This window comes from Spea bombifrons, chromosome 5, assembly GCF_027358695.1.
Source record: "Spea bombifrons isolate aSpeBom1 chromosome 5, aSpeBom1.2.pri, whole genome shotgun sequence".
Lineage (NCBI taxonomy): Eukaryota > Metazoa > Chordata > Amphibia > Anura > Pelobatidae > Spea > Spea bombifrons.
In genome coordinates, this window is record NC_071091.1 from 91,511,705 (window position 1) to 91,525,531 (window position 13,827).

General features: G+C 46.4%; 1 protein-coding gene across 1 annotated transcript; it reads right to left on the bottom strand.

Moving 5' to 3' along the window:
• Positions 1-860: 860 nt before the first annotated feature.
• ZBTB10 (zinc finger and BTB domain containing 10) lies at positions 861-10,717 on the bottom strand. Its single transcript, XM_053466949.1, has 5 exons — positions 9,893-10,717; positions 7,193-8,084; positions 4,158-4,223; positions 3,875-4,050; positions 861-2,298 (listed from the first exon to the last, which is right to left on the bottom strand). Exons 1-5 carry the CDS (start codon positions 10,625-10,627, stop codon positions 1,900-1,902), a joined length of 2,268 nt encoding a protein of 755 aa, XP_053322924.1. The 5' UTR covers positions 10,628-10,717; the 3' UTR covers positions 861-1,899.
• Between the last annotated feature and the right edge of the window lie 3,110 nt (positions 10,718-13,827).

The following is a 13,827-nucleotide window of genomic DNA, read 5'->3' on the forward strand; positions in this document are numbered from 1 at the left end:
CTGGTATTTCAGATAAGCCTACTGATTGTTCCTCCCCTCCTAAATCCGCAGAAGATAATGTAAATGTTAGTTCCAAAACTGGTGCCAAGTGGTAACGATGTAAGGCTGTGTGTTTGCACTGGCTTTAGGGACAGTTGAGTAATGTTTTCTTCACCAATAGGGGGGTTTCTTCTGACTGGGCGCCATTACTGAGCAACCCACCGCCTCATCACATAGCCCATTAGTACCTTGAATGGTTTATATAAGCACTAGTCAGACAATGGGGAAGGCCAAGGCTCCTCACATCTATACCCAATGAATATAGGCTCTAACGCACAGAGGACTACATTTGTAACTCTGACATGTCTAACAACAGAAGTCTACATAACATCGCTGAAAAACCAATAACGTGTCCCAAAAGGAAAGGATGGGGGCCGGCGTACAGAACCTCGAAGCTGCGGTTACTTTAAACAATAAAGGCTGTTTTATCCTCTGATCTATTCCAGCTGAAAACGAGTGCCTTTCTGCAGAAGGCGTCTGAAACCTCCCAGAGGAAATATGAAATACTCAAGCAAAAATATATATAAACTATTATATTCCCAAGTGTAATGTATCTAATTTAAACTAAATAATGAAAAATGGGGAAGATAAGTAAGTGGATCCCTTTGAAGAATGGAACCTGCCTCGATGAGGACTCAAGGGGACATGAGAAATGTAATGTGATCCGGTTTGATGTTAGCGTGTGTGTGTGTGTGAGTGAGTGCGTCTCATTATATATGTCAAGAAAAAATTGTGTACTTCAAAAGAAAAGAAAAAAAAAAAAAGTGAAACTCATTTGACCACTTGGTTTCTAGCATATAATATAGAACGTTCTAAAAGGATTTATAAATAAGTTATATTATGGTGTCTGCCATTCAGAATGTAAATAAAAAAACATGAAAGCAGCAAAATAAGGAGGTAACTGATGCATAATATCAGATCTGAAGGCTAGAGTGACTTGCTGACCACTCCTGCTTCTCCATAATCCCTTTATATAAACACATATACAACCGTTCCAGTTTACTACAATTCATCACTTTCTCGAGTTCGCGACATGGTTAAAAGCAAACCTCCGACTTGACCTGATTGTAAGGGACAGGGAGCATTATACAAAGAGGCGGCTTCATAACAATAAAATAATTTAAATTAAGAAAACAAAGTGGTGAATATAATTACAGTGAAAAAAATTAATTCAAAAGGGGAACATAAATCGCCACAAGTAGCGAGTGACATAAAGGTAGCACTGCTCTAGAAAAGGATCTTAACTTTCTATCCGAACCCATGACAGATTTGCTTAGAACGCATAACAAAAACGAACACAAATCACCCGAAATGGATACAGACTGCATGTGAGCTTAACTGAACAGCAGTGCTAAGGGCAGTTTGAGCCACACAATGGTGGAGGAGTCAGTACCGATGTACAGATCAAATCAACGTGTTCCTGACACCTCTCGAACTGCAGCGTTACATCACATTCACACAGTGATTCAACATATTTTCTGGCCATTATAACACAATTTAACCGATACATGTAATGACGTTACAATAGTAGTTTTATACTCTGATCGGACAAACATAGCTATATCCTATAAATAAAAATACATTTTATTTCTTTGAAAAAACTGATTGGAGATGTGAGGACTCTATATTTCAACCAAATGGTTGGATTCTGTACAGTCCTGTGCAAATATTAAAAAAAAAAATTAAAAATAAAAAAGACAAAATAAAAATATTTTTTGCTATAAGGCTTTGACCCTACAGTTTTCACAGCAATAACTATTGTCCAGACCGGTACCATGTTTTGCCTTCAGTCCCAAATGTCTAAACAACCAAACTCTCTGTCCTGATGCAGCACCCTTGAGTTTAAATGCCTGTTGGCCGTCAGTCATCTATCGTCATGCAAACATCTCCTGAATCATCCCATCGAGGCGGAGGTTTTTGTCTTTCCCACTGTGAGGGGTCGTTCTGTTCTCCCCAACGCGATGGGTCGTTCTGCTCTGACCACCTAGAATGATCGTTCTGCTCTTCTCCATCATCTACAAGGTCATCATCTGCATCTACTGTCTCCACAGGGTCATTGTCATCGTATTCTTCATCCCTGGGGAAGTCTGGATCTGCTGCTTGGTCAGCACCTGACTCCTGAAGCCCTGGTTGTGATTTATCCACACAGTCTACACAAACTCCATAGCGTCGAGAGCCATGCCGAATTCCCACACTGGCTGCTAGCATGAAGATCTTCTTACACACCATGCACTTGTATTTTTTATCCTTTTTGTGCACCTAAACAAAAAAAAAAAAAAAAAAAAAAAAAAAGTCAGTATCAATTACAATTAAAATGAGAAGAGCATTCCAGAAACGTGCAAGGGTTTTAGTTAAAAATTCTCTGCGGTACTTCTTACAGATTGAGAAACGTGCTCAAAAATCCAAAACAGATATTTACATCAAAATAAAGGGAAGGACGCACTTAAAAGTCAGGCAAAATGTGAGAATATTCTGGAGCATCTTCTTCAGATGGACTTCAAAAGACAAGATGTCCTGAAAGCCAATGAACGCCATACTTTTTCTATATATAAAAAACTACCAACGACAGGCTGCATTTTCTCGGCGTAACAGGACTATCGCTCGAAACTTTTGCAGGTCTTCATTACATGGAATATACTGTGATGGTTTCATTAGGTTATCATTGTATCCGTTCTATTTATTAAATAAGGTCATTGACCCCATAACAGTACAGCCCTGATACACACGATCAGCCCGCACAACAGGTAACTGTGGGGCAAAAAGGGGAAGGGAGGATGGATAGAATATTTAGATATCAGCGAGAAGCAGTATGGTAACCCTTCCCCCACGCGTGAGTGACAGAATAGTACACGGGGGGTGTCTCTGCCCGGTAACCAGCAGCAGGTAAAGAGATCTAGTCGGATTATAGAAACGCAGTCATGTGATATAAAGTGGTTACAATTCTTTATCTATCTGTCCTCTATTTGAATACAAAACGTGTACAGACAGATTATCAATGTGTGTTTATTGTAAATTCCCTATTAACATTAAAAGAATGATAGCTGAGAGGTCCCTTTAAATTAAATAGTATGCTTGTGCCCCGCAGCAGATACGTGCCGCCCAACGATCTCCCTGCACAATGTATTTACCCCCAGCCTTGGTGAGGCTGTCTGGGACATTAGACCATCTCTTTAAATGTAAATCATTCATGAAATGCACTTTGTTAAAGGCATCACCATGCTTTGATTTAAAAATATGCCAAAAAGAGTTAAAGATACAGTTTAATGTCATGGACGGCCTCCTCATATAGAAGTACTTTAATATGCATTCTTTAACAGTCACCAACAAAAAAATCCCCAAAAATATAAACTTGTCTGTGGGGTGACCATTTGCACCGACGCTCAAAGCAGCCGATCAGTTTAATGACAGCGTTGGGGACCCCCCCCATGACGTTCCCGTTCAGCACTGAAGCTGATTGGTGGTAAAGATATCATGTGTGTTGTAAAGCAGCGGCGTGCTCCTCATCTGTGAGTGGATCCCCGCACTGAACGGCTTTGCATATGGTGTCAGCGGGATTATTTATCAGATGCTGCCTTCTGTGATCCAGATTACTGAAGATAATCTTGGAGATTCCCAAACAGTCTACGCACAGATTTTCTGCACGGCTCCCTAGCCGTTTTAAGACAGATGGCAGCTATGGAGCCCTGGTTTTCATCATCATCATCATCATCATCGACATTAAACACCAGAAGCGTCTGTCAGCCGTACCCGAGCCGGTCCTTGCTTCGCATGTCAGAACATTGCTAGTCAACCGCTCTATGCAAATGAATAATTAGACAAAAAAGCCAAATCTTACCAAGGAATGTCTTTTCACGTGTTCTCTCCTGGTAAACAACTTCCCGCAGATGTCACAACTAAAAGATCTCACTCCCGTGTGGATGAGCAAGTGTCTTTTTAACGTTCTTCTGTATTTTGCTACATAGTTGCAATGGGGGCATTTCAGCTTATTCATCAGTCCGGCGGATGCATCACCTTCAGAAGGAATCAGCGGGTTTAGCGTCATAAAGATTAAAAAAAAAAAAAAAATAAAAGACACGGACAGAAATAAAAATACGCCTTTGAATATTAGAAGAGCTCACCGTTCTCCCAAGTATCCCTCGTCCACGACTCCGGGAACATCCCAAACTTGAATTCACTTGAGGTACCTGAAAGAAAATCAGTTTGTAAGCTTTGGCCTGCTTTAAGAGGCGGTTTTTGCCATAGTTAGTCATCAGTGACGCTTGCTTTAAAAAGGGTTAATATTGGTAGATTTATACTGTAGAAATAGAAATGTAGTTGTAACGGGAGCAGCGCCCCTCCACTCCTTCCCGGAACCCAAAAAGATATGCATGTTTTTCACCTGTGCCTCTAAATTCACTTTCAACATATACTGAAATTCTAAGAGCAGGGCAATTCAGGCCGAACATGTATTTCTGCCGCTGGGCTCATTCAACGGAGCCGCGTCTGCACTGCTTTTATTTACGTTACAAGATGTATTCGGCGCTTTACAGAATGGCTTGCATGGAACCGTCATCACTATCACCGGCCCCCATGTTTGTACTCTGTGAAGCACACGGCGGGGGCTGGAAAGGTAATTTTTAACCAGAGCTGCATTCTTTGTAAAAGGTGCAGCACCATTAAAACAGCGGGCTCATTATACATCGGGTTCAATATAAATCGGGTTCACTGCAAGCATTATAGAAACATTGGGATTTGCGTCACAAGAAAAGGCTTTAGAACATAAACTGGTGATTTTAAAATAATGTACTATATATACATAGAATGAAGACCATAAACACAGCAGATCAGAAAGCAAAGGGCAGTAATCCTGGGTGGAAAAAAACAGCTTCCAAAAGCAGAAAGAATGCAGCGTGCGGCTCGGGACACACAAGATCCTACAGGCGCGTTACCACACAGCTCCGCGGCTGATCCTCGCAGCAATGCACGTTACCATACAGCTCCGCGGCTGATCCTCGCAGCAATGCACGTTACCATACAGCTCCGCGGCTGATCCTCGCAGCAATGCACGTTACCGTACAGCTCCGCGGCTGATCCTCGCAGCAATGCACGTTACCATACAGCTCCGCGGCTGATCCTCGCAGCAATGCACGTTACCATACAGCTCCGCGGCTGATCCTCGCAGCAATGAACGTTACCATACAGCTCCGCGGCTGATCCTCGCAGCAATGAACGTTACCATACAGCTCCGCGGCTGATCCTCGCAGCAATGCACGTTACCGTACAGCTCCGCGGCTGATCCTCGCAGCAATGAACGTTACCATACAGCTCCGCGGCTGATCCTCGCAGCAATGAACGTTACCCTACAGCCCCGCGGCTGATCCTCGCAGCAATGAATGCAACTTGTTATCTAATCACGGTGCGGGAAACTTACCATGTGCTGCTGAATAAATCACATGTTAACTTCCATTAACGGGAGCCTCTAAAACTTGTGCTTCAGTATAAAAGTATTGTAAGCATTTGAGATATTTGAAGGAGGATTTAATCACTTTTACAACTGACACCCATACGACGTACTGGTAAGTTGTGAAACAGAACGATCATGTCATAGCAGTAGGTTCTGTGTGTGCGTCACGTGTTGGCAGCAGTCTCCGGGCTGACATAGTCTAAGTTACCACCATGGGCCGCATGGACACTAGCGCAGCATGTGATCTATTATAATACTCTTCATACTCTGGCTGTACAACCATAAAGCATGGCTGACTACTGCATAGATGGCCAAATGATGCTCCAAACACCACACGATGCAGCCCCCGCATGAACTTATTGCAGCCCTATCAGCCATGGAAGCAGCGCCACTCGGACGGCGATGGATTACGTGTTATGGACCTGTCTAAATGTCACAAACTATAAAGAGATTATTAGAACAGTCAAACGCAAGAGCATACAGACAACTTGACGTAAAGAACTAAATGCTGTGAGGAAAAAAAGGCGCTTGTGCTACGCGGCCCCTCGAGAAGTCACGAAGCAACCGGCCCAGACTGAATTCCTAGAGAAATCACTTAAACTCCTCTGCCCCAGCTTATGGCACCGGTATGCTGTACAACATTATCAGGTTCAGCACTGAGTATCACGGCTCAAATACTTTGTAACTACACATTGCCAGACGGGATACTAAACCAGAAGACAAGGAGGATCCCGCAGCTCAAAACCCAATTCAGAATGAACGCTACATTTTCCATTCAGTGAAACAACTCTTCCATGTTTTAACACCCCGCGTATAGAAGCGGGAAGAGAATTTGTAGCTTGCCAGCAGAACGTACAACGCTCCACCCTGCCACCAAGATTCCGATAACGCGATCATACGTCACGTAGCGAGAGAAGTAATAATTACTAGCAAGATCCTAAAGTGCTCTCAGAACCATCTCCAAGGACACAACGAACGGGTGAAACGTCCGGAAACATTACTCGCGTGGCTTTGTGTAAGCGGTGGGTGCCTTTGTCTCCGTCAATGTCTCGGGTTACACATGTTACAGGGCGTGCGATGGCTGCCGCACCTCCACGGTGAGCTAGCAGGTAAAGTGTAATGGAGCCCCGCAGGCGCAGGCTTCACAATGCTTCATTACCAGCACTAAAGCCAACATTAACAAAAGACAAAGCCAGTCGCAGTCAATCAAACCCTCCGCTGTGCCTGCGAACAAACAACCAGCAGCGGGAAAGATACAGCGGTAACAAGTGTTTGCTCAGGTGCGGCAATACAATAAAATTCACCTGGCAGCACAATGGTTAAACCTCCCCAAACCACGCAGCCTCTTCCCCGACAGACAAGGAACATGCTGCCAGCGACTTCCCGGCTTCCTCACTTATAGTAATAAGACAGACGCAGCCTTATAGCCCACAAATCAAATTGCGCAATGTCTGAAGACGCTAAATCACCATCGGGCCCGGAACAGAACACCCAGCGACATCCGAGTGCAGAATCTGACACCTAGGCCACCGCAACAGCCTGCACGCTACGGACTACCCGAGCAGCTCCACACAGCCAGGTTAACAGAAAACAGTACGATGTCCGACAAAATAACTGCAGAAACTGTATTCCGGCCCTAAATAGGTTAATAAATAGCAATGAAGTGTTTGGATAATTATAGAGAAATAATACACGGCGAACCAACGTTACCTGCCCCATCTTGGAAGCACTGCACGTCCTCCTCGGGGTAGGGAACAGGTTGCTGGAGCATCGAGTTACCATCCACCTGAAGTTCGTTGTTCGGGGGGATGTTATAAACAAATCTTTTAGTAGTTTGATTTTTCCGTCGCGGCTTGTTGGGCTCCTGCATACCCACGGAGTTGGAGCCCATATCATTCCACACAAACACCTTTGCCTGAGCCTGAGGCTCGATCTCTGTCACCTCCGGGGAACTATCCTGAATCCAGGTGGAGTCGTTGGACTGGAAGTTGTCTGTCGGCGTCTCGTCCAGATTAAAGCCGTCACCATCTAGCTTTGCATTGCTCGCCAGGTTAGTGAGATTGCGAGTGGCCCAGAAGCTACCGGATTTGGGGTCACGGGGCGAGTGGCCATCTTTATTCTTCCTTTTGTTATAGTTCACTACAACGCTCTCGGGAGCTTCAGACTTTATACTGATATTCAAGGCATCTTTGATGAAGTTACGACAGGACTGGACGACCTCGGTCATCTGCAGGTAGCTGGCCACCGTCATCACCTCGATGGCATTCTGGCTGGTCAGTACAAGGTTACCAGAGTACATGAAGTCCAAGATGACCGAAAAACCATGGACAGCTACGACATCTAAGTACGTCACGGTGGTTTGGTCGCGGTTTTCCTTGTTTGTAAAGCAGTATAGGGTTTTAAAAAACCGGCTGCCAGCAACCAGGATATTTTTATGAGCTCGGAAAACCTTGCCGTTCACCACGATGTTGACATCGCAAAGAATCCCCTTCTTTCTCTGGTCATTCAGCTCTTGCAGCAGTTGGTAGCAGTAGGAGTTCTCATTTGGTTTAGCACTGTAGTCACTGTAGGTCTCTGAACCTTCCTGTTTTATTTCGGGCTCCTAAAACGGGAAGGCAAGCAAAAAAAAAAAACATTAAACACAATGAATATTCTGCATTTACTCTATTTTTGCCATTCAAATGTTTGGGGTCACTGAGCTGTTTTCATGGGAAACAAGAACATTTCTAGCTGTGACAATTTCAAAAGGGTTTTCTAATGATTAGTCTTTTAAACTTGGATTAGTGGAACACAGGAGTGATGGGTGATATTTCTGATGCATTTTATGCTATTTTAATGGACCCAAACAAGGAAATTTTGACCCAAAACTTTTGAAGCATAACTGCTTTTGGTCCCGGGGCACTAGTTAGCCTGACGCTTTTTACAAGACACTAGGCATTAAATCAGGAAGTCACCAAATGCACGCAAACGTACTTACAAGACGATGGGAAGTTAACAGACTGCGGGTATACATGTGACCTCTACTCACAAACGGTTAATCGCTGCGCATATTATATATATATATATATATATATATATATATATATACACACACACACACACACACACACACACACTATGGAACTTTATACGTTGTGTCACAAACCATGAATTACTTCCCCAATGTAAAGGGACACTATAAGTTACCCTAAAGTGATTGAGCTATCTGTAAGATAACGAACAAAATGATGTTTACTGGTTGGTTTGCGTGCGCTTCTACAACACCATCCGCTGGAGCAGCAGAACAAAACTCTTCCAACCGAACTGCCGATAAGGACGACGTCACATACTGTCCCGACACCGTCCCACGCCATTCAACAACGTTCACTTAACCCGTACGCTGCTGGCACGCTAAACCAGTGGATGTTAACCCACAGTGTACACCAGGGCATTATTCTACGTATTTATGACTAGTATGGCATAAACCCTCAGCAGTGGGCTAACAGCCAGAGATAGAGCAACATTAGCCACCTCAATAGCCTGGCTGTTTTATGTGGTAGGTGCTCTAGGGGATATAGTATCGCTCTGATGAAGATTAAATAAAGTTTTGTGAAGACCAAGTGATAATGAGGGGGAGGGGAAAGAGTCTTACAGACATAAGACAGAAACAAACACCACAAGCTGGCACGGAGCCGTACTGCTTTACGGTACAGCTCTACCGTGACCCCGGCAGGGTGTGCGGCTAGCGTGTGGTGTCACTAGCAGAGGCCGTTTGGGTAACAGCCACGTAGCGACACGTCCTTACAGCGGGACGGTTCGCGAGCGGGCGGCGCCCACCTGGGGGAGCTGGGGAGGAGAAAGAGGGGGGCGCAGGAAGGGGAGCTGGGGGCCTCGGAGGAGAGGGCGGGGAGCAAACTTCCGGCTTGGGTCTCACACCAGCAAAGGCCCCACTCACAGTATGTAGGTCACCCCTCGCCACTCAGATGACTGCACTTAGCACCAACCCCCCCCGCCCTGTAATCAGCTTACAGCAAGGGTGGGGTGCAAAGCCACACATCCCCAAGGACACGGCTCAACAAAGGGGAGGCTGATCACGTGACCCTACGCCTAGACCCCAGCAGTGCTACAAGACGACAAGCTATGCGTGCCAAGTGTTTACACATACATGGTTATTAAAGGGGCTTTCCGCACCCCATCAGTGAACGCAGTGACACATACACGCTCCGTTACCCGTAATCTTCCTGAAGATCAGGGCATCCTGTCTCTGCTTTGTATAACGAGTGCACCCTCCAGACCCACCATAACTCAAAGCAACCATCCAAGGGTGTAGTGTAGAGGACTACCACCCGATATGATGCGCGAGAAAGCCCGCGCGCCGTGAAGCGTTAGTAAAAGCACAATGACAGGAGCGACCCCCCGCTATCGCCGTACCTGAGCTGTGGGGTCGTTCATGCGGTGCTCGTTGGACATGTTGTGACGCAGTAGCGTGGCTCTCTTGTAGACTCGGGTGCCCTTGGTCAGCTCGTCGTGCCCCGACTGGCCCTCCTCTTTGTGGCACCAGGAGCAGGACATGAGGCCGGTCTCCTGACTGAAGTGTAGCCAGGGGAACTCCTGCAGCCATGATCCCTGGAAGCAGTGTAGGTTGGGCAGGAGGGATTGGGATCTGGCAGCAGGAAGGAGGCCGAAGCGCCGGGGGGCATCCTCCTGGATAGAGCAGTCCTCCTCCTCCTCTGCCGCCCCAGTGGACTCCGGTCTCCTGGCTTGGCTGCTCGTATCTTCTTCCTCCTCCTCTTCTTCCTCATCTTCGTCGTCTTCCTCGTCGCTGCTCTCCACACTTACCGAGCCGCCGTTGCCTCCAGCAGGAACCCCGGCTCCTTGCCTGTGCTCCCCCCGACCTGCCATTACCATGCCCGGGTAGGCCTCTGCCTCCTCGTCATCATCCAGTAGGCCCTCGGCATCTAACTCCACTTCTACCTCCTCTTCCCCTGCCGCCGCTCCACCTCCTCCTCCGTTAAGCTGCCGCAGGGACCAGTTCGTGGACTCGTCCACCGACAGCACCCCCGAACCGACGCCATTGTTGTTGTTATTGTTCACAGGGGCGACTGCAGAGGACAGGCCGCCGCCACCTCCCCGGAAGGCCAAGGTCCTGCGGTTCATCTCCGCCATATTCGCGGCTACTCTCAGCAGACAGTCCAGCCGGGGCCCGCGCCCTCCCGCTGGGGCCACCTCGCGCTCTGCCACGCGCCCTGCCTCGTGCAGCCCGGCTCCCTCTGTCTACGTTTGGGATGCCTCGGTCTCTGCAGCCGCGCGGGTGCTTCTGGGAGCAAACACCAACAGCAGCCGGTCACTGAGCGCTCGCTGTGTGTCCCAGCGCCTCTCACTCTACGTGACCCCGTGGGGTACAACGGGAACTGGAAGAAGCAGACTGCGCCCCAGGTATGCGTCTCCACGGTACGGCCCTCGCCGAGGTCGAATGGCAAATGAACAACGGACTGCACCCACAATGCACCGGGGCGCTGTCCGGAGAGGGGGAGTCAGGGGGGCGGGTGAGGTGGGGGTGGGGGGAGCAGCTGAGGGAGGCCTCCTCTTTACACACACACTATAGCCTCACCCCACTGTCAGTGCTGCACCCTGCCTAGGGGCAGGGACTCTACCTTGCCCTGTTAGGGTCAAACTAGAGCAGCTCACTGTGCACACACTGTTTATACATACATAAAGAGACACGCAGTCCCTAACACTGCTTATACATACATATACACACAGTCCCTAACACTGCTTATACATACATAAAGAGACACACAGTCCCTAACACTGCTTATACATGCATAAAGATACACATACACACAGTCCCTAACACTGCTTATACATACATGAAGATACACATACACACTGTCCCTAACACTGCTTATACATACATACACATACACACTGTCCCTAACACTGCTTATACATACATAAAGATACACAGTTCCTAACACTGCTTATACATACATAAAGAGACACACAGTCCGTAACACTGCTTATGCATACATACAAATACACAGTCCCCAACGTTGTTTATTCATATGTACAGATACATGCAGTCCCTAACATTGTTTATACATACATACATACAGATACACACAGTCCCTGACACTGTTTATACATACATACATACATACATACAGATACACACAGTCCCTGACACTGTTTATACATACATACATACAGATACACGCAGTCCCTGACACTGTTTATACATACATACAGATACACGCAGTCCCTGACACTGTTTATACATACATACATACAGATACACGCAGTCCCTGACACTGTTTATACATACATACATACATACAGATACACAGTCCCTGACACTGTTTATGCATACATACAGATACACGCAGTCCCTGACACCGTTTACACATACATACAGATACATGCTGTCCCTGACACTGTTTATACATACATACACATACACAGTCCCTAACACTGCTTATACATACATAAAGATACACACAGTCCCTAACACTGCTTATACATACATACAGATACACGCTGTCCCTGACGCTGTCTTTTTTTCAGGTTAATAACATGCAGATCTTTAATCTGTCATTCTAATAATACAATACACACAATGGGCCACCTGGTTGAGGTAAGCTAGTCCCAGTGAATGGAGCGTTTCATATAAGTGCACTGAATACATTACAGTCTGTTATAAGGCAGTGAATGAGATGATGTGGGACAAGGTGTGATAGGAAGGAGAGCTCGAGTCTCCATGCCTCCAGTCCCTGCATTTATCTGAACTGTATACACCATTTAGTACAGGTTTCTCACGGTCATGCTGAGACTGCCGGGACCTTTCTCACTGTAGATCCAATTCAATTACATTTTTCTTCCTTTCATTTGATGAATGAGTTCTGGTATTTTTTTTCTTGACAGCTCCTTCAAGCAGTCTTGTGTCTGATGTCAATGTGACAAAGGTGTACGGGTTTAATACATTTCACAAATACAAAGAATTCCAATCTCAGTGAGGCTGCCAGACTTGCTTTAAAGGGACAGTAAACATATAATGACACCGCTTCTTCATTTGTTACATTAACCATTGCCATCATAAACTGTTCTGAAGGTTTGGGGGTCCCCTTCAGGTGTTGTGCATGGGGGGGTTCTTTGCTCTATAGGCAGGATCTCTAATATATCTAAAACAATTAAAATATTGATAAAACGATATGCCCCTTTAATGAATTTCTGATAACACAATCCGAGGTTCATAGGTAAAAAGAGTCCCCCCCCCATTTTCCCCTTAGTAGCCTAGAGAAGTGGTGGTTTACCTGGAGTCTCCGGGAGAAACCCGTTGAGTTCCCGAGTATGTAAATACTTCCCTTTACCATTTCATAGCACATTACCAGAGCTCTACATAAATAATAAGGTAACCCCGAGACCCATTCAAGTGGAACAGCCATTGATCTGCGTTTGCCTTTAGGCAGGCATGCATTCTGTAACTTATTAGCTCGTATGGTATAGCCACAATTTCCCACAATCCTCCGGGGCCAGTCTCCAATACCTGTTGTTAATATGCGGCAGGTTTAAGTAGAACATGTATAAATCAAGCAAAACTGTGCGTCGGGATCTTCATGGAACGGCCGAGCAGCTGCATGCGAGCCTCACATCACCAACTACAATGCCAAACGTTGGATCGAGTGGGGTAAAGCTCGCCGGCACCGGAGCCGTGGAAACGTGTTCTGTGGAGTGACGGATCTCACTTCTCTGGCAGTCTGATGGGCAAGTCTGTGTTTGGCGAATGGCAGGAGAACGTTCCCTGCCTGACTGCATTGTGTCAGCTGTAGTTTGGTGGAGGAGGAATAATGGTCTGGGTGTGTTTCTCAGGGGTTGGGCCTCTTACTTCCAGTGAACGGAAATCTGAATGCTTCAGCATACTAAGACGTTTTGTACAAAGGTATGCTTGCAAGTTTGTGGGAAGAGTTTGGGGAAGTTTCTATTCCTGCATGACTGCGCCTTTGTGTTTTCACAAGTATTACTAATTCAGCCCCATAATAATAAAGAGGTTAGTAGGGATTCACCTAGACGACCCCAGAATAAAAGAGGTTAGTCCTGGATTTACTTATTTCCTGGAAAAACTGGACAAGTGGCCATGTGAGTGAGGGGGGTCCTGGAAGCCTTCAGACAAATTAAAGTGGCCACACTCAGCGGGGCCCTGGAACACAAGTGAAGGCAGGGGTGAGGGGTAGTTGTCATACATGCTGCTGGTGACGCGCAGGAGGAAGTCGAAGCTGTACTATCCGGGTGTGCATGCGCTGTGGACTGTGGAGATGACCCACACACCCTCACTGCAGAGTATGCAGATAGAATAGGGCAGGGACCTCGAG